Here is a 23657-nt window from a genome sequence, read left to right on the forward strand (position 1 = left end):
GTGAGAGTTCCCATGCTCTCGAAAATACATGTATAAGAGTGACAGTCAGCCTCGTCGATCTAATGAACGAAGTGACTATAGAGACCATTTAGAGATAAACTAGCAAAGGAGACACCATCCTAATCATGGTCCCTAGAACACAATATACACAATATACACAATATACACAATATACCCTTGCCTATGTTCCTGAGTCATCTAAATCCCAAGATGGTGCACCATGTTCCATTTCCGTGGATACTGATCAGGATTGACCCGGGCCTCTGAGCATTGGCCGGCTCGAGCTCCATTGTGAGAGTTACTTCCGACTCTATTTGAACTTCAAGCACTACCCATGAGACATATACTCCAGGACATTCTCATTATAAGTATTCATCTGTTCCACTTTCTGCTGAAAAGTTTCGTGGCCAACTGATGAAGTACTGAACATCCAGAACTTGACTTTCTACCCCATAATACCAGACGCCAACTTAATGAATCGCCGTCAACAGCACAGGGAACAACAAAATTCGATTTAGAATAGACTTCCACTGACTTGAAGTAGGCCATTGGCCACTAACTCTGAACACAAAAGACTTTACTTCACAAAGCCCGAAGCCGATCTGTATCTCAACTCATCCATCTCCTCACCCTTTCAACAACGTCTTTCTCCACCACTTCTCTTCCTCCTCAAGCCAAAGCTTCACATTCTTCGGCTGACTGAAGCCATGGCCTTCGCTGTCCACAACTATAAGGTCAACTTCACCACCTGCCTTTTCAATAGCACTAGCCATCTCCAGAGCCTGGTCCAGTGGCGTGATCTTGTCTGCGCCACCATGCAGAAGCAGCAGTGGAGCCGTGATCTTGTGGGCTTCAAATAAAGGACTTCTCTCGTGACATATCTTGTCCTTTTCGCTTCCATCTACACCTGCTGCCAAGACCAAATGGTCCGTATAGTCGGATTCCAGCTTGTGCGTCGAGTCATCCAGACGCTTGATGTCACTTACACCCGAGAGACAAACTCCACCAGCAAACGTCTTTGCATGACGGGTTAAGCTTCGGAGGGTGTTGTATCCTCCTGCACTGACACCGGTTATTCCAACTCCCCCAGCCCTCACTTGACCAGTCTCTGTCAGATTATCTGCGAACTCAGCAGCATCATCTGAGTCCACCAGCCCCCAATTTCCCCAGAGAGCATTGCGGTATGCCTTTCCATGAGCACACGAGCCGTTGTAGTTGAAGGCCAGAACGGCATAACCTCTCGAGGTAAAATATTGAACGCGTGGTTTGAGGCCTGGACCAAGGTAGGATGTCGGGCCGCCATGACTGATCATAATGAGAGGAGGAAGGTGCCCTTCTGGTGCCTGGTAGTCGGGGTTGTGAGGCAGCCAGAAAAAGCCATGCAGTTCTCGTTCGGGATGTCCCTTTGATCGGATAGATTTCAACATGGGCTTGGAACAAAAGGATTCGGGGAAGCTGTCGTCTGTGGAGCTTCGTAGTTCCTTGATTTGGGTTGTGCCTTCAACGTCAATTTGATACAGAGCCTTTCCAGTAGTGTCACCAGCTCCAATGACAAGAACTGAAGTATCGCTTAGTCGAGCTACTGCGTCCAAATTCACTTCGGATAAGCGCTCAGTGTCACCAATATCTTTCCACGAGTTGGATTCCATATCAATGAGAATCAATCTAGACTGTCCGAGAATGACGGGAGCGGCAACAATGTGTCGTTTAGACAAAGGTGCATAGGTGTGACTGAAGCCATTAGCTGCATTCTCAAACTGTAGATGTAAGAACTTACCATCCTTGGAACCATCTCAATCCGCCAAACTCAGCATTGTCTAGGCCCTTCAATTTCACTTCATGCTGCTCATCACTACCTGGGAGGATACGAAACAGGCGACGGTAATTGCCAATCTCTTTGCCAAAGAACAGGGACCCATCTGGACCCCATCTAGGCTCTGCAACTCCTTCACGGTCCTTGCCTGCGATGAGACGAATGTCAGATATAGAACCGTGGTCGTTCCATGTTGCAGTATAAAGTCTCGCTGCGTCAAAAGGCAGCTCGGGATGGTTCCACTCCAGCCATGCAAGCTTTGATCCATCGGGACTAAATGAAGGCTCGTAGTAGAAGTCAGCAGTATCAAGTATCCTCTTCACGGTGTCTTTTGTTCGAGTATTGATCGCCACGATGTAATTGCGAACGCCATCGGGGGTATCGTGCTCGTGGTCTTCCTGGTTGGCAACCACCCAGTCAGACTTCGAATTTGCCTCAAAGTTAGAGTATCTCAGCTTTGGGCCCCCAGCCAGCTTGAAACATTCCATGCTATCAGGGTCGACAATATGAACAGTGTTGTCTTTGTTGGAAAATATGATGCGATCATCCGGTAGAACGGCATATGGTGAGCCTCCATACTCATAAACAGAGTTCTTGGCATTATACTCTACCGGAAGAACCTCTTTTCTTCCATCCTTGAGGATCTCGACAATCGTCGTGCTCCCATCTTCGCGACTTTCGGTGTAGAAAGCTCTTCCCGATTCGAGCTACGTCCGTTAGTAACTCCCCGAGCCAAGAACAAGAGAGCATACATTGGCTCGTGGTGCAGAGAGTGAGCGTGTCTTGGATACTGTAGACTCCACTGAGATGGGAGATTCCCAGTCCCCGTAGGGAGCTATCTTCTTGGATACCATGACTGGTGTTGATGTTGTTGAGACGAGGTTCAGTCATAAGTGCGGGGGCGGGAGCACAAGGATATTACTTGCATGAGCTGCCTCGTTCAATAGATTACTGTCAACCCGATCGGGTGCTTACTCTCATCAATATCTCATACTTCATGAAACTAGAAATGAAATAATTCAGTAAGACTAGCCGACAACTGTCCGTCAAAAGATACTGAAAGATGAAAGCGAGGGTTATGGTGATACCCACTGTTCTTGGGTGAGATGCCTCACTCATATCCAAAACACATAGTACTATTTACAAACAATTTTCATTGAACAAATAGTCACTTTCTCGCAACCACTCCTCAGAAAATTCGATATTTGTTAACTATACGATATTTTTTAAAGTCTAATACTAACTTTGTCCCTCACTCTGTAACTAAGAGGCAAAAATCTACAGGGTTCACGATGATAGTTAATAGTTGGACAAGGATGAACAGCGACGGCGTATTGATTGCTTACATTCTTCTTATTTCATCAACTATTAGATGGAGTGAGATACACACTATGGATCTATATCACCGCCGTTAAAATTTGGACTTATTCAACTTGCCCTCTTGTGAGAGCGACGTTGTCCTTCTGTAATACGTATCGTACAATACTAGCCATGCATACACAAACTTACAATGTCATCGCAACAAACTTCGCGTGGCGTCCCTGACAGCCGTCGACGCCAGGAACAGCATGCAAGGTACGCTTCGATCCCGTCTATAATCGTTAAATTTTTATCCAAAGCAGGTCCTGGTGTACGTCATTAATCCACGTGGTGCACTGCTCAGTACTGTATTGCTCGCAGGGGAGTCGTGGTATGTACCTTGTGATGTTGCGCCGTCGCATGTCAACACCATCACCACATGACCTACGTGCCGTGATACACGCGGTGGTCACGTCAAATGCTGCAGGTACATCAGGCGCGACATAGTACTCAGTCAGGGTGCTAAAAACAGGGCATTCTCACCTAAAAATGACCACCAGAGCCTCTTTGTCGGGGTCATATATATAGCAGAGTGATCATGTTGAGAGTGGAAGTAGCAAGAAATGATTAGAAAAACAGTTAAAAGTCATAAGATACAGGTATCTATCGCTTGCTTCAAGTATATACAAAGCACCCTGCCTCCCCAAACGCTAATCCAGCCTTCTCCAAATCACCGGCCGTTTCCTTTGACTATCGTGCATAGTTTTTTGAATCTTACTTAGTGATTCTTCGGGGCTCCGGCGTATGTCCATCAGGACTGAGCTTTCTCGGCGGTAGGTGTGGCTTTTTGGCGAAGGGGAAGTTGAACGACGAGGAGACGGGATTCTCCAGGCCGCAACAGATTTGTATTCAACATAGCAGGACGCGGTAGTCTCCTGTCGAGGAGTTGGTGTGTCATTGGACTCCGGGGTATCGTTACAGAAATCGAAAGCGTCGCTAGCATCTTCAGGAAATTGAGCAGTAGGAAATTCGTCCTCGTCTTCGAGATCGTCCTCATACTCTTGAGGTTGCTCCCCTTCATCCATGGTGTCCAGTGACGACTGGCTCTCTGCACAATCCAAATCCGAAATGACGGCCTCGTCATTGTCATCGGACTGTGAGGTCTCATCGTCGTCGTGAACGAGTAATCGGGGCAAGTCAGGAAGAAAAGGCCTTGACACGGACCCAGAAAACGACATGGAACGAGAAGGGGGATTAGAAGAGTATCGGTGCGACTCCATAGGAGACGAAGCAGAAGACTCATCTGAGTGCGCAACCACAGAGTGGGGCGGCGAAGGAGGCGCCTGCACGATGGAAGATGACCGCATATCTGTGTGAATAGACAGGGGGGACTTCTTCTTCATGACAGGCTCATCATCAAAGAAACTTGAAACACCGTCGACGCTGCTGGCCGTAGTGCTGTCTGTCTTGACGCTGTTGGCTTCGGAATAAGAGGATGAAGCAATAGAAATAGTATCGTGATCGCGTTCGTTACGATCAACGTAGTTAGCGGGGAGGTAGCTTGCAAAATAACGGACGATCGAGTCAAAAGATTTGGTGCGGAAAAGTTGAAGAGCATGCTGCCAATGCTCAGAGTCCATCAACTTGGGGTTGGCGATGATCTCAACGGCGAGAGACTCGAGGGATTCGTGTAACTCGCAGAGCCGTTGTTGCTTTCGCTCAGCCATCAAGCGGTGGAACTCATCGACGGTATCGGCATCGTGGGAAATTTCGTAAACGTCATGATGAAAAGCTTCGGGATCTTGGAGGTTGAAGGTAAAGGTATTGTATTGTTGGTGGAGGTTGGTAAAGAGGTCATCCCTCTTCATGCCGAATTTCCAGGCAGGCCATGCTACATCTGGATCGTCCATGTCGAGGTCACGGTTCGGAAGAAAAGAATGGATTATGGTATGGTTATGGTAGTGGTTCGAGGTTCGAGAAACAGTAGAGAGTGTCCAGTAAGAGTGCCCAGGGTGTAACGCGTAAAAAGCTCGTGGGAGCGTCAAATTCTATATCATAGCCATCGCGACAAAATCTCCAAAAAATGTTCAGCGGTCAAGAAACGATGACACTGAAACGAAGCAAGTAAAAAGTGCTTGTAGGGCTCTTCGGGGGGGTTTCGGGCGTTGTTTTTTTGGTTTTTGGTGAAGATCGTGCGTATTTTGGAGTCGGGCGTGACGAGAAACAGAATCCAGCAGGTTCTGGGGGGGCAAGAGCCATACCCATATCTCAGGGTGCGCTTGGCCCCCAGCAACCTAAAGGCCACTGGTGCGGCCTGAAATGCCTGAGGCAGAAGGCTATAAGGACTACGATTGGTTGCCAGCCCCGAAATCCCGGGAGCACGAGATGCGCCTGCATATAGAATAGCCAATGAAACCACTTTAAAAGCGGCGAGTGGGACGAGCTTATGCATTCTCTTCAGTTAGCTGCATGATGGCGTCCACTAACATCAAGTCCCATCACACCTTCCTCTGTGAAAATGCGGCAGATTTGTTTGAGTTCGTCCGTCGTCGGCCTTCCAAAAGATTCCATCAAAAACGGTTGTCATTCACACGAAACTCACAACACCATCACCAAATAACTCAGCTTACTATGTAATTTTACAATATCTCAATACGAAATGAAATAAATGATGAATGCTACAAACTCTAATAAACTCATTCCATATACATATTGACTCATTTCTACACTTACAACAACTCGCCCAGCTGACAGGCTGCCTCCACTACTTCATCACGAGGACAACTAGAGGTGAAATTCCACAAAATCTCCATCATTTGTTGACTACGATAAGACAATGACTGACCTCGTAATAATGTCTCTGTTCTTAACGACTGTGACAATCTCACGTTACTTCATGGCAATCTTTGCCCTGCTTTATATAACCTGCTGCTTCCCTGATCTCGATAACATTTCAGTCATGCTGCGGTCGTCTTCTCTTCAGCTGCTTCAGTGTCGTCATAGTAGATCCCGCCTGAGCAGCGTAAGAGAAGCCACAGTTGAGAGAACCAACAGTTAAGAGAACCACCGTGTTCCGTGGGGTTCTATCTTTCTACGTACTAATGTACCATGTTCGCCTTTTGATTGACATCGTGCAGTCAAAGGGCTTTCTGTAGCAGAGAAAGGAGGATCAACCTTCAAAAACCGTCATGAGATGTCAGATTGAATCAAGAAAGGTATCTGTATATACAATTTGCGAGACGGTGTACATTGCACCTATTCTTAGGTGAGAACAGGATCAAAAGCTTCACAGCCACAACCACCGTCGTGGCTGTAACGTTTTGTGTCCTCCCTCCACTTGAATCTGCCTTGTCAATCTCATCCAGCCCTACCCGCCGCTTGATGGAGCCCCCCAAGTCCTAGTCCTAGGGGAGTCCACACTCCAAAAGCTCCCTCCCGTCCCAGTGAAGAGGTTCCAGAGCAGGCTACAACCACAAGCTGCTCAATGCCGTTCGCTTCCCTTTCGCTTGGTACCGTTCGTCCCGCTCCCGCTTCTTGTTAAATCGGCCACTTCTTTTCTTTCTCCATTCTTGGCTCATGTTTCCAACCAGATCCATCCTCGGGAGACAAGATAAGTATGACTCGACCCCGATTCAGTCCTGTTCCTCGTGGAGTCTGAGACGCTATCAGCAGGCCTGACTTGAGCTTGTCCCTGACCTGGGCTGGAAACTGAAAGTCGTCCTTTCAACCCTCCTAGAGGAGAAAACTCCAGCGTGTCCTGTCCATCTGATATGCCCCATTCATACTATAAACCTATCCCGTAAAAGCCCAAACCTGTCTTTGCATGTCTTGGTTCCTGCATTTGCATCTAATTACCTACATACTTATCTGACATCTCTTTACCTTACCTACTCTTTCTTACCAAGCAGGGACCTACATATAGTACCTTGTCTAGCCACAGCCCACTTCCCCAACTACTCTCTCTGCTATTAAACCCTTCCATCACCCCTCGCCAGGTTGCCTAAAGTGCATCGCCTCACAGGTGCATTTTGTCCCATATCAATTCGCCTGTCTCAGCCCCTCTTACTCATACTTTCAACGTCCTCGATATTTTTCCAGCCCGGCGCAACATCGCATCTTACTACGCAACATTGCGCCGTTTGATCGATCGTTCACGTAGCAACCGCACAACTCAATTAATTATAACCATTTTTTGTTGAACCTTCCATTCGTCATCGGCTGGTTGGTTCAGGTCAAAGGTACCTACTCAACTCAATTCACTTTTTTCTAGCCTCACTTGCCAGGCTGCCACCGTCTTACATTCAGGTTGCTTACCAACGTCGGATGGCAAACAGACATAGCCAAACTTATGGCAGAACCAAGGCTCGGGCTCTCTGAGTTTATCTCAGAGGAGCGCACCGAGCCATTCTCACAATCCGAGATTGACGCCCGCTTTAAGGGCATTCGCGTTGAGGAGCCCGTCCCCACGACTACCTCTTCCGCTGTTTCATTAGACGAGCTACACGTTGAGGATCACCACCACAAACAAGGCATCCGCATCCTCTTCCGCCCTTTAGCCAGCTTTCCCAACTCGCGCGCTGTGAGTCCTGGCAGTGAAAGTTGTCAGTGGCTCGCTCTCCGTGCCGAGGTTGCTTCTCCAGAGCAGCCTGAGCACAAAGTTCTCGCTGTGACTCAGACCTCAAAGGATATCAAATTCTCCGTCCGTATACCCGGTGAGACTCAAGATGCCTCTCCGAGACCCCCTCTGTGGTGTGAGCTATACTATGATCCCGCCAGTGACAAGGTCATCTTCTTGAATAAGTCAGACGTACCGATTTCTCTGTCAAGCGTTGTCCCGACGCCGCTGTCAAGTCCCCCCGTCAGTGCTGCTCACATCATCAATCCTGGATCTGCCAAGGCTCTGAAACCTGGTACCTGGCGCATCACCGTTCGAGACATCGAGGTTATTGATTTCCGAGTACTCGAGAAGCGGCCAGTGACAGTTTTTCAACCAAGGCAGCCTACAATCCCCGAGGACGTTCCACCAACCTCAAGCACCCCCACCATTAACTCGAGTGGGAAGCGAGCTCTGACTCCAGAGTATGACGAGAAGAGGGTGAAACGTCGTATCTCAGAACCAGACACGCCCGGTGACGACGGTGTGATCATGTTCCTGAGACCTTCTGCTGACCCCCTAGTTTTCTCTCTACCAAATGGCCGTGAAAGCAAAGAGCTCTCCACTGTGAATGGACATGCTTTGCTGGATGCCGAGAAGGGCGACACTGTTGCGATTCCAAGTGTCTGTGAGCTCAATGAGTATCAGCTTACTAAACGGGAGCCCATCGCCTCCACGTCGTTGTCTGCGGTGTATACAGCAACACACTCCCACGTACCAGACAACATCGTCACAGTCAAGGTGTTGAAGACGCGCGTTGCCAACTCTAATGACAAGTCACTGCTCCACGAGCGGAACGTTATCCGTCAGGCCGATATGTGGCTACGTGAGTGCAGGAGTCAGGAAGACCTGCAGCACAAGTCCATCGTACGCTACTACGGCGGAGATGCGCGTTTCCTGTCCCTTTACATGGAGCACATCGACGCCAAGGATCTCACTGCAGCACCTCGTTGGAGAAACAAAGCCAATGATGAGTTCCTGGGGGATAGAAACGACGCTACCAGAATTCTGTGCGATATTGCCGGCGCCCTTAACTACATTCACGGTCGCAAGTTGGTGCACAACGACATAAAGCCTGCCAATATCCTCTATTCGCCAGAGCGAGGTGCTGTCCTCTGTGACTTTGGACTTTCAACCCTGGCCGCCAATTCGCCGACGACTGGGGGAACACCGTACTACATTCCTCCGGAATTCATTGGACGGAAGCAGCGCGGGCCTGCGTCTGACACTTGGGCACTTGGTGTTACCATGCTTTATGTGCTGCGCAAAATCTCATTTCCCGACTCTCGTGCTCGTCGACAACATCCTCGACCTCTGTATTGGTTAATCGCCGGTGTGAACAGTCCAAACACGCCTCACAAGCAGCATGGAAATGGCCAACCAGCCATTATACAGATGCGAGACTGGCTCACCGAGATCTTCGATGCGAGAGAGAAGCTCAACCCCAAGGATCGACTCGAGCGGATCGTAAAGGAGATGTTATACCCCAATCCCAACCATCGCATTACCATGGCCAAGGTGTTGCAAGAGTTGGCTACTGATCAAGTTGCTGTTGCTGCGGGATAAATCTCGTGCAGGGGCAGCAGTTCGTCATCTGTTTTGTGCCGGAACGGCGTTCGCATACATAATTACGTTGTTCTTTTTTGGCTTCCAGGGCCGGAGTTTGGTTTTACATATGTTTCAGTGTTACATGTCGGATTTATATGAGTAGGAGGGTAAGTCTGCATACACCCTGGTATATCAAGAGTCAACCATCGCTAACCAACCCAGATTGGATATACCCTGTTAATGATTTTAGACGTTACATATGTTTTTCGTTTCAGCACATGGTATAATTGGCTAGTTATGCTTGTTCAGCATGTAATTTAGATTTGGGAGGCCATTTAGTCTATTATGAATGATGGCTTATTATGCTTCATCGCACTTGTATCTAGCACACGGGTATACTATCTATAGGCTGAATCCCATTGCAAACGCGGCTGCAAGACCCACGACAGAGGTCAAAGCCATCGTGTTAACACCAACCATGCCTGCTCCGTTGCCACTGTCACCCTTGTCTCCTGAGGATGAGGAGTTGGAACCACTATCCTCAGTTCCGTTGCCATCCTGCTGCTTGATCATGACGTAGTCAACATCGCCAGTCTTGTTGCTAGGTCCCTTTGCGTTATTCTTGAAGCGTATGTCGGCACAGTTGTAGAGCGCACTACCACTTTCGCCAACAGTCACAACCTGGATACTACCGATATCTCCGTCCGAGACGTTGACACTGGAGGGGAGGGTAAGCTCTTCAATGAAGAGAGTGCCAGCATTGGTGGCGTTGAGGAACTCGGGTGTGAGGGAGATGTTGAAGTTGGTGGTGTTCTCGCCGAGACCGAGGTTGACAAAGATGTAGGACCAGTCGTGGTGAAGATCGAGTGTAAGAGAACCGCCCTCGAGGGGCCAGTCAGTGAGGTTCTTCTTGTTGTAGTCAACACCAGCACCTGGTGTTTGTTAGTAGAGGAAAATGTAAGCTCAGCATGCGGTTACACATACAGGGATAAGTCCACTGGCTGTAGCGGTCCTCGTTCTCTTCAGTAAGAGTATCAGCTCGCCATGTGGGGAAGACAAGCCCGAAGTGAGCAGAGGCAGCCTGAACGGTAGCCAGGCCGATGAGGGTCTTGGAGGCGATCATCTTGGAGAATTGAGTTGGCGAGTGATGTGGGCGAGAGGATGAGGAACGGCGAATGGGAATGCCACAGGCGCATCGGTCGACTTTATAGACATTAGGAATCCTGCATTTTTCTCTTCAACGTCAAGCAACATCCAACCAAAGTTTAGCTCGGCCTCAATTGACTCTGGATCTAGAAGCTGCCCAGGGCCGAGCTGCTATTGGCTTGGCGTGAGGCAGTTTCGCAGGGTTGTGAGTGATTCTGTAGGAGACATCCCGGCCCCGCCTCCGGGCATTCGGGGGTTGGTGTGAATATTGACGGGGTGGGTGTCCGGTAGAGGACGGTCTTGACCGGAGTCTATTGTATGGATCCGTGGATACATGCTACAGTGATAATCCACTCGTTTGACTTGGTCGCGTTTGTTATATGGGTCTTGGTATATCTTTATATTGTTGGTATAATACATGAGACGGATATTCTTCGTCGAGTTATCCCAAAGCATCTCCCATATTCTCACCTGCCGCTTATTGACTTGGTCCCGAAAGGGTGAGCTTATGCGGGGATGGCTGAACGAGAGGGAGTTTGAGACGATAATTAACTTGCTCAAATAAACGCAATGATCCCAGTTCGGAAGGCGGCCCAGCACGCCGTCGCATAGACAACCACAGTGAACCAGTCAGCTCACTTTTAAACTTTTCAATAAAGTATTCATCGGCTAGTGGCGCGAGTAGCGGTATGCGATTGTGGGATCTGCTGAGCTCCAGTTCAATATTCGGGTTGGTGTTGCGAGAAATGATGCAGGGTAAGTTTATGAGCCGATCGATGCGGTCAAGTAGATAAGCTTAAAGGTAAAATGATTTCTATCTGGTACATCGAAACTTGGGTTTCATTTTATTTCTGGAAATTGTATCGTGCACAACTCTGTGCATTCTGTCACGTTTGTAACACTCTCTTCTCGACAGTTGTCACTTACGCTGAGGTTTTGCAAGGAATGACGGTGTTGGGAAACCGTTGAAACAAAGAAGCATAACAAGACCCCAAGAACCCACCCAGTATACGATAAATAACAAAGCCTGAAGAATCACCAAATAACATAATCCAATCCCAAGAACATTTGATGCGTTAGATATCAGGATACGAGTGAGCTGCCATGTCAGTTCGGTGACGTCACGTGCGCGAGATCGTCGTCCTGGCTGATAAGATTTCTTGACCGCGATATCCACCTTTTATCGATAAGATTGACGCTTCATCAATGCTTCACTTTATTATTTAGATCCCTTTTACAGCAGTATCAACGATCGATCATTATCTTCATTATGGATCCTGGACGCAAGGCAATGCTGGCGGGACGCAGATCCCCTACCCGTCGAGATGTCACTTCACCCCGTCACGACCCTACCAACAGAATTACCAAATCAACAAAACCAACTGCTTCAAAGGTCAACCCCAAATACTTGACCCAAGACGAGCAGTCACGCCAATTCGTCGCCGACGAGGATAAATTCGTACTGAAGCAGTCCAAGAAGAAGGCCAATATTCGTATTCGAGAAGGCCGTGCCAAACCTATCGACTACTTAGCCTTCAACTTGCGATACATTGATACCGACCGCGACGTATTCGATGACGACGACGCTGATGCCGAGATCGATGTTCCCGCGCCTGGAGATGTTATCGCGTCATTGGATATCGAGCAGATCGCAGATCTAGACTCTGACATCGCCTCTTATCATGTACTTGAGACCAATGCTACCAACCGCGATTACTGGAGAGCGCTTCAAACCATCTGTGCAGACAGAAAGGCGAAATTAGATCCGCACGGTCATGAAAGAAGGGTTGTCAGCAGTGTTTCGGACGACATTGACAAGATTCTCGCCCCCAAGACCCACGACCAGTTGGAAGCCTTGGAAAAGCAGATCAAGGCCAAATTACAATCGAACGAGGACATTGACACGGATTATTGGGAACAACTGCTTAAAAGCCTGCGAGTCTGGAAAGCCCGTGCCAAGCTAAGCCAGGTATACGAGGCAATCAAGGAGATCCGTCTCAAGCAGCTCAATGAGCGCGACCCAGCCAAGGCAAAGGCGTTGGGTCAGACGACCTCTGCACCCAAGATGACACCCGCCTCACGGCCTGCGGCCCCAGCATCAGCTTCCCCAGATCCAACAGCAGCGCAGGCAGGTGTTTCATCCTCAAGCCATGCGGCGAAACCCGCCCCTCCTGGCACCGAACGCTTTTCTCAGGCCGACGAGGACTTCTCCCAGGCTACCAAAGCACTGTATGATCGCGAGGTTGCTCGAGGCGTCGACGAGAACGAGGAGATATTCACGAGCGAAGAAGCTGTCACTTCTTCCCAACCGCAGTGGGCAGACAAGTACAGACCCCGAAAACCGCGATATTTCAATCGTGTGCAAATGGGCTACGACTGGAATAAATATAACCAGACTCATTATGATCATGATAATCCACCACCCAAGGTTGTCCAGGGTTACAAATTCAACATCTTCTATCCAGAACTTATCGACAAGACAAAAGCACCAACTTTCAAGATTATTCGGGAACACGGCCGCAGACGAGGAGAATCGTTTGCTGCTGCAGGTGAGGAGGACACGTGCCTGATCAGGTTCATTGCAGGCCCCCCATACGAGGATATTGCGTTTCGCATTGTCGACCGAGAATGGGATTACAGCGCCAAGAAAGATAGAGGCTTCAAAAGCTCTTTTGACAAGGTATATTCGTCCCCTTTCATGGTACTTCACGTGGCAACGCTGCTCATGCACTGGCCCTTCTGGGCTCATACTGTGGCCAACAACGTTTGGCCGTTGGGCGAGATGCATTTTATGCAGCCTAGAACAGTCCACGTTTATGGTAGCCGTTTCAAGCATCGTGCCTGCAAACGCCATGCCTTCCACTACACACTCAAGAATTCAATAAACTAACCAGGTTCGCTCAATAGGGTATCCTGCAGCTGCATTTTCAGTTCAAGAAGGTATGATTCTAAAAACAAATCTGTTGGCCCTTTCCGATCGATCATACTGACACGATGCTCCTAGATCTATTACAGAAAGTAGGTTCGGGTATCCGGTACTCGTTACTGTCTTGTCATGAATTGTTCCGGGCCTCGCCTATTTGAACAGACCTGGATTGTCGATAACTGCAAAGAAGAAAAATCTCAATTGGACATTCCAGTTCCCGTCATGTTTGAATGCATGGAAACAAAAGAAAATTGGTTTTCAAGCAGGTTTGGGGCCAAATCGCCCGGTCCGATAATGCTTGCGTCACGATGACTGTGAATAGCTGCCTGCATATGCGGCTCGTTCGACTCATGTTGATTCTTATTCCTGTACTACTTATTTTAGGCGTTCTAATTCGGGACCTCGAGTCGGAAACTGGTGTAGGGCTGGTGGTGGGAGATAGAGATGGTGATAGTCCAACATGTGATCAGACACAGCGAGTGCTCTTGCGCTGTCCTCACACATCTGCTGAACCATCTCATCACGGTTGTATGAGAATGCGCAAATCAGCTGGCGAGCTTGTATTGTTCCTGCAGCATCGACACAATTATACGAGATTTGGCAGAGCATCAAACCATGCGTCAATCAGTGTTCCGATTGCCGCACGCACCTGGACGGACATGGCAGGCAAACTGAGGTCATTGGGCGTTCTGTACATGAAGGCTTCTGGAAGACTGTCACGTCCCAAAGCGTTCACGGACCGCGTGTCGAACAGATAGCACCAAACCGCCCGGACATGTTATGTGTTTGAAGGGGGGATTTACGCGGAATCAGAGCAATCAGCAATATAACAGAAGGGTTGGTGCAGCCCACCAGTCGGAACAGCTGCCCCAACCTAAGCATGATTCCCTGAACCTAAGTTCCCAAGCGGGTGCCTGACGATGAAGCTTCGAGAGATTGTTCCATATGTATTCTTTGACGCAACGGACCGCAGTGCAGTGCAGTGACAACGACTATATGCTCCAACAATCTTCTGACGGCTCTTCCGGCAGCTTCCATTATGCTTCACAGCAGAAACAGAGTGAAAACAGAGATCCAAACGGGACGGGCATCTACATGATTTGATTGGCGTGCCAAATAGTAATCAGATTGGTGTCCCGATTGGTATCGTCTGAAATGCAAGGTGCCGTTTGAGACGTCTACGTCCCGCGATAGCCCCGTTGACCAGTGCACAAGCCGGCTGAGCTACCGTCAAGTGACTTGATGTCGGATTGGTAACATGTACTATGTAGGGTGCGATGCTTCTCGGTCCCGATACCATACTTGCAAAATGAGCCCGGGATGTTTTAGCAAGAGACGAGAGGCGAGGACAGGAGAGAAGGCAGATTTGGCGACACGCAAAGGGGCAGCAGCATGCAACACAAGTCATTCCGGACTGGTCCAACCAACATCGGCACATTTATTGTTAGTAGAGTCCTCTACTACAGTGTTGCACGTTTTGAGTTCTGGACCGTGGCGTAGGGAGGACCTTGGGCCATTTCCTTCCTGATCAGGGTGCAGTTTATTCTTGTTGCCTATCCTTGCAAGGTTACTCCACCAAAAGAAATGTATTGGATATGCAAACACTACATAAGAGGCAGCTTTGAGGACCAGGGTATACAGATGCATGTACATCCTGGCGTGAAAGTGACGGGGACGGTGCCAGTTGGGAGGTTGCAAACCCTATGACAAGGCTCACAAACGTCACTTCAACCAGACAAGGCAGCAAGAAGGCAGAGAGTCCCCAGCGGGAACTCGTTTGCGCGTCCAGTCCAACTTCCTTCAGATTTGTATCTGATGGCCGCACACAGCACAGTACAACACGCACAAGCACAAGCGCACACATACACAAATGCATGTTAGTAGAATGGCTTGCCGTGATGAGCTAGCATACCCCGGGGCGTGTCCAACACATGGCGTCCCTGCCCGTTGACCCTGTTTGCCATGAACACAGACCTAGTTGAAATGGCTTGCTGGGCGCCTGTTGGTCGTCCTGTCTCTTTTTTGGCTCGGCCCACACCCCTCCCTCCGGTTTTAAACTACGATCTTGGGGTCCATGTCCATAGCTTCGATGCTTGTGAGGGAGGAGTAAGAGGATCTAAAGCTAAGATTTCTGAATCTGTCTACGGGCAGTTGTTTATCAACAGATCGCCGTCTAAACGAAGCCGTTGCCCAAGAGCCCAATCCAGCCCTGCAACTATACGCCCTACCCCAAACGAGAAGACGGAGGCACAAACGTCTTTGCTTCGGCATCAAATATCGCCATCTCTGCTCTCCTCCCCCCCGTCCTTGTCCCATTGTGTCTATTGTAACGTCCCTTTTTTCTCTCCTCATTCTCCGCCTCATACATCTCATCTACTCTGGCTTTTCCTTCGCTTCCCACTACTTGGTACATGAGTTGAGAGATCTCCTTGTCCCGATAATACCATCAAACGACCACGAGACCTATTGTACTTCCCTCCAAACACCGTCCTTGACTTCAACACAGGCCGCCATGGATCCACCATTTCCTGGCGAAGGACAACCTTCCAGCTACACGAATAATCTCCCCGGTCACGGGCAACAATCACCTTGCGTGCCAGAGCTCACCGGTATGGAGTCATACTATGCCCTCTCTTCGGGTCCCCAAGATCAAGCATCTCATCTATCATCAGCCTGTCCCCTCCCTCTGGGCCCAGTCCTGCCACAGCATCAGGAGAATCAGCAACAGCGGTCACATCCGGCTCATGATGCGAACCCGTACGCCTCCAGCTTCTCAGGTTTTCAATACCCACCTCGAAGCCATCATCAAGGCTGGCCTTCACCTCCACCAGGACCTGATGATTATGACAACTACTCATATCAAAGTTCCCCAAGCAGTGGCAGCGCCCCAATGAGCTGCTACAACCTTTCACCCATCTCACCGAGGACGTGGTCCTCTCCAGACTTCCCTCTGCATCAGCCAGAACCCCTTCAGAGCCAGCAGAACTCACTCAAGAACCTTCGAATTGGCACTCCAACATCGAACGAAGGATACCCCGTCAGAGGCCCTGGAGCTCTGACGCCTTTCGCAGGCGGTAACACGAGGCAGGGCTTTGAGGGTGAGAATGACGGTCTGCCACGCAACTATTCCCCAGGAACAGTCCCCAGCTCATCAGCCGGAGCACTATCTTGCACCAGCTCTCCACAAGAGCATCTTCTCGGAACCCCTGTGCACATGGAGACTCGTCAGGACTCTCCAGCAGGCGAACTAGGGCATTGTGCTAGCTCAGAAGTGAAGACGGAAGCTACAGAGCTTAGAAGTGCTACGGTGAACGCCAAGGCCGAGGAACCATACGCCAAGCTCCTTCACAGAGCTCTCATGAGCGCTCCAGACCATGCAATGACGCTCCAAGAGATCTACCAGTGGTTCCGTGAGAACACCGACAAGGACATCAAGAAAGACAAATCAGTGAGGAGACCAGGCAAGAATGCTGAAGGTTGGCAGAACAGCATCCGCCACAACCTGAGCATGAATAAGGTACGTTGAGAAAAGATGCGCTCTCCATAATTTCCCGTCCCGGATCTCGCTTCCACACAGTCCGCTCCATACAAAGCCCAGGTAATAGCCTGCAGCATAAGCACACCCTAGTCGGTACCAAAATAATTGCACCCTTTTCCGACTTTCTTGGGGGAGCGATTGTGCATTTAAATTGATACACTGCGAACACCTACCCACAACACACACGGGCCAATTCTTTTTAGGGGCTTTTAAGGCTGACAGTGGATCCTTACAGGCTTTCGTCAAACGAGAACACAACAAGCAGCCATCGGACCCAGCATCAAACGGGACAGACCAGGGCTCAACCAAAGCTGGCGATTCGAAGAAGCCAACAGAATGGGTGCTGGTAGATTGGGCTGTGCGAAACGGAGTTGAAAGCACAACGAAATACCGTCAAAAAGAGCCACCACGCCGAAGCATGGGAGCCAGAATGCATCATCACCCGTATGACCCCAGACTCCAACATGGCAGTCCTATTTCAGCCAAGGGCTCATCTAGTCGGAAGAGCGATACTTCAGCGAACAGGCTGAGTATGCGTGGGCGCCATTACACTCATGAGACGAACATGCCGCCGACGTCCCACCACGTCATAGCTCACCCTCATCCCATTCGACGCACGACGATGTCAAGCATGTATCAATCGCAGCCGCAGTCACAGCAGGGCTACGAGGATATGATGATCCCGCGGATCGAGAGGATGCCACAAACGGTCGTCAAACAGGAGTACTCTCCAATGACACCCGACTCGAATACGTTTGGTTTCATGCTGCCAGAGCCGAGCCTAATACACGCGCATGCAGCCAATTCCAGCTCTAGCGCGAGCACCCACGGCACTACCGCGTATGCGCTCCCTAGTGGCGCCCAAAGCATGTACCTTGGCTCATCTCCGTGCGAATATCCGTATGGGATGGTAGACGTCACGGGCGTCTATCAAGGCAGTGGTCACAATGCTGCTAGCGTCGGAGTCAACGAACGCCTCATGGGTATCGGACCTAGTCCAGTCTACAATTGGAACAACCAGGGACTCTAAACCCTGAAATCCTCCGAACCTCTGGTGTTTGAAACCCTCCGGAGCTTGCTCTGGCCTCTCTCTACCACCATAACGTTTCCCAGTTATTGTGTCGCTGGCGGCCGACCAAAGCTGCAGCAATTGGCATGACGAAACTGGTCATTACTGGCGATTGGAGAGGTTAAGAGAAGGAAGAAAAAAGAAGAGAAAAACAAAAAATCACAAAACAAAAAGAAGACCAGTCAAACAACCCCTCCTCATGTACAAACGCCAATTTACTGCGGGGATCGCGTGAGCGAAAAATGGAAAAGAGGGGCTCAGACTGGCAATTACTGGTTCTGAAAAGAAAGGAAATCGACTTCTTTCACGATGGCGTAAGATTAAGAAAGATGGTGGCAGTTTCAAACGACAGGGGGAGGATGTTGAACAACTGCACCAGTACCTACTACCTACCTACATTACAGCACCAACAAGCTCTCAACTTTACCCACCTACCTCACCTACCTTCTCTTCTCAAGGATGAATCCTAGTGACGGTTGACCCTGGAGGTTAGCCACAGTCACCGCGGACCACAGATCATCCGAACCAGATCAGACATGGTCAGCATTGACTCGGTGTCATGGCCTGGGCGCGAAGAGCCGAGGCTGGCTGAGCCCTGTACACGACCAAAGGCATACTGCACCCTTAATAATTCCAGTCGCTCTGCAGCTAAACTGGTCGGGTCTTGGCAGTGTCATGGCATTTTGAGAAAGTGAGGGGAGGGGGGGGTTGCTACAGGCGAGACCGAGAAGAAGCGAAGACATTCTGTCATATTGTTGGTTCCTCCCTTCATGCAATATCTGTCATATTTCCCGCTACCTGGAACGCGGGCCATCTGGCCATTTCATTTACAACTCGACAAGGAGTGATTGATTCTCTCTCCCTACGACTGTTGAGGACTGTGAATAGACAAGACAAGCCTTGGTATTGAGCCTTGGTTGGGCATTACTATTATCATCATGGTTATTTCTCCTTTCATTTACTTTTTTCCCCTTGTCTGTTTATGGGTGGCTTTCTGGATCTTTGTCTGACGATGCGCTCCATCTTTCGCTCCTCGAGGAACGACAAAGAGGCATCATTATTATTGGCTGGCGGTTGCTAAGGGACAGACGACTAGAAACTTTCTCCCACTAAAGCGTGCTAATGTATTTTTTGTTCTATCTCTTTCCATCTATTGTTTATTATTTTATCAGCACCATCATAAAGCGGGCTTGTTATTCTACCCCCTTCATGTATCTCTTTAAACCATGCCATGACCTCAAGTATCGTCAGAGACATACACACACAAGCGCTTTCTTCCTTATTGCTCTTCTTTTTTTTCTTTTCACCACCCCCTGTGCTTTTTTTTTTTATCTATGCTGCTTGCGGTACCAATACCAAGAGCACACATCATCACCGCTTTTTCTTACCACCAACATAAACAACCAGGCCAGGCTTCTTTTGACTTGTATTGTTAATTAAGCCCTGTTACTGGTCGGCCTCTCCGAGAATGCTGAAGACAGCCGGATATGGTAAATGGCCCATCGGGTAAGCACAATCTGATAGAGGGAAATCTACAAGAGAGTTTCACACGGACTCATACATAGCCTTGGTAGACCTGCCAGAAATACAACTCAATAAAACTCTAAACACCTCCAAGCATCCATCGTTTGAAAGTTGTCCATTGCGTAGCAGGTTCTTGATGATAATGAACCTGTCACATCAGTCGACATAGCGATTGCCTTGACCGACCGTTTTTATCGCAATCTCATCCGGTTACAGTGCATCGAGTCTGGAAGGCCATGTCTTGCTTACCCCCACTTGACCCTGTTATTGATCGCTCGAATTCCGCATATCTAGGTGGGGAAAGACAGGGTTCATGAGGCCATTGTCGAGAGATTAAGCCCTGCTCATTGGTAACCAGACTGTCGGGACAGAATAGCTGAGCCAACGGGAAATGACCCCCATCATCCTATTCATCCCAGACCCCTGCAACCCTGTCACGATGCTTCGCTGTCGCGCTGAGCTGCGCTACTCTCAATATGGGGAGGAGGCCCCGTGTTGAGAGAACGAGGACAATCGAGGCTGAGTGGGTGGCTTGACATGATCGCCAGGAGCTCAGACATTGGCGTTGTCAAGAAGGGTCCTTCCTTGAAAAGGTAATGTTTGCGAATTAATAGAAATGGAGTGAGAATAATCTCAAGGCCAAGCTTGATACACAAGTGCCTCACCCAATCTGAGAACGGGATACCGACCTTCCCCGACTCTGCTCCACTCACACAGTGACAGGATCAGCAGAGAAGGATGGAGCCGCAGGTATGCTAAGATCAAGAAGACAGTTGCTTATCGGCCTAAGAGAGCAGGTGTTGAATGCCGTTGAGACCGTTCTGTGCATACGTTCTGCCTTCCAGGCACAGTGGACAGGACCTTTCTGTACTGCAGACACCAGGCGCAACGTCTGCCGAGTATTGTGCTATTAGAAGCTTAATTAGGCTCACTATGACTCATATCTTGTATACTCACGCCTCCAGTGACTCCGTACAGAGAAGCGACTGCTAAGAAGCGACAATGACTTGGAATTGTATTCCCGGTACGGTAAAGTAAAGTCTCATCATAGGTCTCACATCGCTTTTGCCGTGCCTTCAGTTTCATTTCTTCAATTTCCTTTTTTCTTCAGCATCCCCGTCGTCGGTGGGTTTCGTGAACAGGATCATTCTCCTCCCTGTCCATACACTGCCGACTGGGCACATTCTCGTCAATTGGACACTCATCCCTTGCCTGCTTAGGTAGTTCACGATACCTGGGGGTGTGGGGCTGTCCAGCTCTCCCTAATCGAGATATGCAATGTCTTGTTGAGACTTTTTGTCGGTTGCGGGCTCATATCTCAGGCGTTGACAGCCAACAGGTTCCGAGAATACGGTCACTATAGTGACACAAGATCCAAAATCCCAGTATATATGTGCACAGTGTGGTGTGTTCTGTAAAGAGCAAAGGGAAGTAAGTTCCTGATGAAACAGGCGACAAAAAGAAAGCCCATTACAGAATACCAGGTAAAGATGTTGGACAAGCGTGATCGACATGGAATGAGATCTCTATCGTTCTTCTGCACATTAAACTTCAAAGTAGCGGCTGTTGATTTTGCACTACTCGTCATGAGTGTGCGTTTGACACTTTGACAGGTCAACAGCCTTGAACCCAACCAGGAACGGGCCGGGTGATGGCCATCAGTCTTGAACGAGATTTATCTTAGGCCAAGCACGTTATCCCTTTCTTCGCAACACCCCCGAACTTTGGTGTGCTTCCATGTCCAGCCTCATAGCGCGAAGCCCAAATAGACAACCAAAAGCAAGACGCCTCTATTCTTGGCATGTGCTCCGATATGCTTCACCGTTTAGAAATAAGGAGTTCTCTCAAGATTAGCTTTGGAGCCAACAATGACAATAGGAATAAGGCGTTCTGCACCAACCATGGCTTGAGATCAACGGTTAGCGGAGCTGAGAGCACTGCAGTAGCAGTACGTGCATGCATATGCATGGCACTCTAGTTAGTGCCATGCTTCAGACACCTGTCTTGTCTAGCGTCCTCTGCAGCTCGACGACTAGGGAAGCAGGAGCCAAGAAAAGCATGACAGCATGGCATTTCCCTGTCGCAACTGGTAGATCCCGCTCACTGTGTGTGTTGAAACAAGAAGATCTCAAGTGGGCGGCGGGGCACGATTGACCTCCAGGATGTATGAGTGGATCCGTTTGGAGCTTCGTCCATTTACGCCTCGGACACCCATTAGAGGACACACGTATTGTAATTGCTGTACAGTGTCCAGGCAATCGGACAAGAGGAATGACCATCATCCCTGCTCAGATATGGAACATTCCGTGTGATGTGAGCACCGAGTGTTATCGATGCAACCCTGCAGCATGATATGGGACCCCGATCTCTCATATGCTGCGACGCAGCATCTCAATACTCCATGCCAGTTTTGATCCAAAAATGAGCAATGCGTGGTCACCTTGCACCCTGAGAAGCCACTTGGACCTATTTTCGTCCATTCCACCAACCAGGGTGATCCCAGACAGCTAACCGTCGATCATTGTCCCCTGGTATACTGTGCCGCGTCCTAATTCGGAGAGAATCATTCATTTATCAAATCACGTTGGTGGTCGGACTCAAGTTCCGTAACCCGGTACCTGGTACGATCTAACAAACATTTGCAGCCACTTGATCCACTATCGAGATGGTATCACGATCTGTAGAGATTCCGTTACTAGATCGCGACACTGCCAGCCTATTTGAGATCTTGAATAGAGCTCAACCAACATTCGACCCACCCATGAACCCGGATTAAGTCCACGAGACGGCGATTCCTCTATTAGAGATAATCGTCAAGCCACGCACTAAAGTAATAGTGATGAACAGAGTCATCGCTCATTCCAATAATTGGCCGTCCTGACTCAAGAGTTCGCCTATTTGTCTATGGCCGAGGGCGAGTATCCTTGTAGCTCGTCAAGGGAAACATTCGAGATACCAAAAACAAGAAGTGAAACCAGAACTGGCGTCCAAGGCATGGTGTGGGCTTAAAGCCTCAAGTGTTGATGTCACCTCACCATGTCAGCCCTGTCGATATCGCAGCTAGACTGTTTGATCCCTCATTCATTGAAACAGATGCATCGCCGTCCTTATTTCTCTTTCTTCTCTCTTTGCGGGCAACTCTCGTCGCCTGGGCTAGCTTCAGCCTGTTGGCCCTTGTTGTCATGGTGTGCGCATTCCTAATCCCTGCAAGAGAACCCTTGTTGTAGGGGATTCTGTAATGCCACACTGACATGGACCTCGGAGTTCCCCAGCTTCTGTACGCATCTTCATTGGTTCTGTCTAGGCACACTTCTCCAAGCGCTTCTTGGCAATTTGCGCCAATCCAGCCTGGCAGGGATCTGTCACCTCTCAAGTACGAGAAAACGTCCAGAGTGTGTGCCACCATCTCGTCTGTTTGATGCATTGCCGTTGTGTGCGACTGCCGCGTGATAGATGGTATACCATAGCCCCTCAATTTCAGCACAATACTATGGCATCTGTCCAATGAGAATAGATCTCAAAGACGCAGCATGACCAAGTCTGGCAGTTCTCCAGAAAGTGGTGTCTTGGAAGTTCGAAGAGTGTCTTCAGCGCCTATCCAGCCGTACGCCATGTAACGCCTCATCAAGTCCCAATCGTACGATTGTTATGATGTTGGTCATTTAGGATTGTTGTCCTAGAACTGGCCGCAACCACTTTGCTTCAAAATCCGATGGCGCTTGATTCAAGAAACTACCTTAATCTGTAAAGGAACATGTTCTCCGAGCCTAAAAACGAGAAATATCGTTTCTGGGTCTAAATGAACGACTGTCGAACACATCATGCGTCGGACTCGCTTCTCCTGTATAGATTAAGAGACCAACAACCTAGGGAGATATGAGGTGTTTGACGGGATAGACCATCAATAGTTTACTTTGTGGAGAATAGATCTGACCCTGGTTAGGACATGATAATATCGCTAGAAAAGAGCTCCTTCCGACATGTTCTCGTACTTGAGCCGGTTAAAACCTCTGCTGCCGATTGGGCCCCTCGACGTCCCCCTTGGAACCGAGGCGTGAGGCAGCAAGGTCATTGGTAAACGGTGAGTCTCTCCTGCTGTGACCCTAGTCAAAGGCAAGTTTTAGATCACGAAGGGCGTGC

The 23657-nt window shown here is 49.2% G+C and overlaps 7 protein-coding genes across 7 annotated transcripts; 4 read left to right on the forward strand and 3 right to left on the reverse strand.

Moving 5' to 3' along the window:
- Positions 1 to 626: 626 nt before the first annotated feature.
- FGSG_11824 (uncharacterized protein) lies at positions 627 to 2667 on the reverse strand (the record flags this gene model as incomplete). Its single annotated transcript, XM_011318200.1, has 3 exons — positions 627 to 1731; positions 1778 to 2520; positions 2566 to 2667. 3 exons carry the CDS (start codon positions 2665 to 2667, stop codon positions 627 to 629), a joined length of 1950 nt encoding a protein of 649 aa, XP_011316502.1.
- Positions 2668 to 3737: 1070 nt separating this feature from the next.
- On the reverse strand, positions 3738 to 5317 carry FGSG_11825 (uncharacterized protein). Its single transcript, XM_011318201.1, has one exon. It carries the CDS (start codon positions 5020 to 5022, stop codon positions 3823 to 3825), a length of 1200 nt encoding a protein of 399 aa, XP_011316503.1. The 5' UTR covers positions 5023 to 5317; the 3' UTR covers positions 3738 to 3822.
- Positions 5318 to 7460: 2143 nt separating this feature from the next.
- On the forward strand, positions 7461 to 9332 carry FGSG_00792 (uncharacterized protein; the record flags this gene model as incomplete). The annotated part of the gene is made up of 1 exon (XM_011318202.1): positions 7461 to 9332. One exon carries the CDS (start codon positions 7461 to 7463, stop codon positions 9330 to 9332), a length of 1872 nt encoding a protein of 623 aa, XP_011316504.1.
- Positions 9333 to 9636: 304 nt separating this feature from the next.
- On the reverse strand, positions 9637 to 10464 carry FGSG_00793 (uncharacterized protein). The gene is made up of 2 exons (XM_011318203.1): positions 10299 to 10464; positions 9637 to 10246 (listed from the first exon to the last, which is right to left on the reverse strand). The coding sequence occupies exons 1-2, from the start codon at positions 10435 to 10437 to the stop codon at positions 9717 to 9719; spliced, it is 669 nt and encodes a 222-aa protein (XP_011316505.1). The 5' UTR covers positions 10438 to 10464; the 3' UTR covers positions 9637 to 9716.
- A 1266-nt stretch (positions 10465 to 11730) lies between these two features.
- FGSG_00794 (uncharacterized protein) lies at positions 11731 to 13350 on the forward strand (the record flags this gene model as incomplete). Its single annotated transcript, XM_011318204.1, has 1 exon — positions 11731 to 13350. The coding sequence occupies one exon, from the start codon at positions 11731 to 11733 to the stop codon at positions 13348 to 13350; it is 1620 nt and encodes a 539-aa protein (XP_011316506.1).
- Positions 13351 to 15898: 2548 nt separating this feature from the next.
- On the forward strand, positions 15899 to 16912 carry FGSG_11826 (uncharacterized protein; the record flags this gene model as incomplete). The annotated part of the gene is made up of 1 exon (XM_011318205.1): positions 15899 to 16912. One exon carries the CDS (start codon positions 15899 to 15901, stop codon positions 16910 to 16912), a length of 1014 nt encoding a protein of 337 aa, XP_011316507.1.
- Positions 16913 to 17546: 634 nt separating this feature from the next.
- FGSG_11827 (uncharacterized protein) lies at positions 17547 to 17954 on the forward strand (the record flags this gene model as incomplete). The annotated part of the gene is made up of 1 exon (XM_011318206.1): positions 17547 to 17954. One exon carries the CDS (start codon positions 17547 to 17549, stop codon positions 17952 to 17954), a length of 408 nt encoding a protein of 135 aa, XP_011316508.1.
- Positions 17955 to 23657: the final 5703 nt, after the last annotated feature.

Source organism: Fusarium graminearum, chromosome 1, assembly GCF_000240135.3.
Source record: "Fusarium graminearum PH-1 chromosome 1, whole genome shotgun sequence".
NCBI lineage: Eukaryota > Fungi > Ascomycota > Sordariomycetes > Hypocreales > Nectriaceae > Fusarium > Fusarium graminearum.

Bases quoted from the DNA above. Each gene is read 5' to 3' on its own strand.
- FGSG_00793 (XM_011318203.1), bottom strand. From the start codon at position 10,437: ATGATCGCCTCCAAGACCCTCATCGGCCTGGCTACCGTTCAGGCTGCC. The intron at 10,247-10,298 runs GTATGTGTAACC...AACAAACACCAG, and splicing joins CAGCCAGTGGACTTATCCCT to GTGCTGGTGTTGACTACAAC.
- FGSG_11825 (XM_011318201.1), bottom strand. From the start codon at position 5,022: ATGGACGATCCAGATGTAGCATGGCCTGCCTGGAAATTCGGCATGAAG.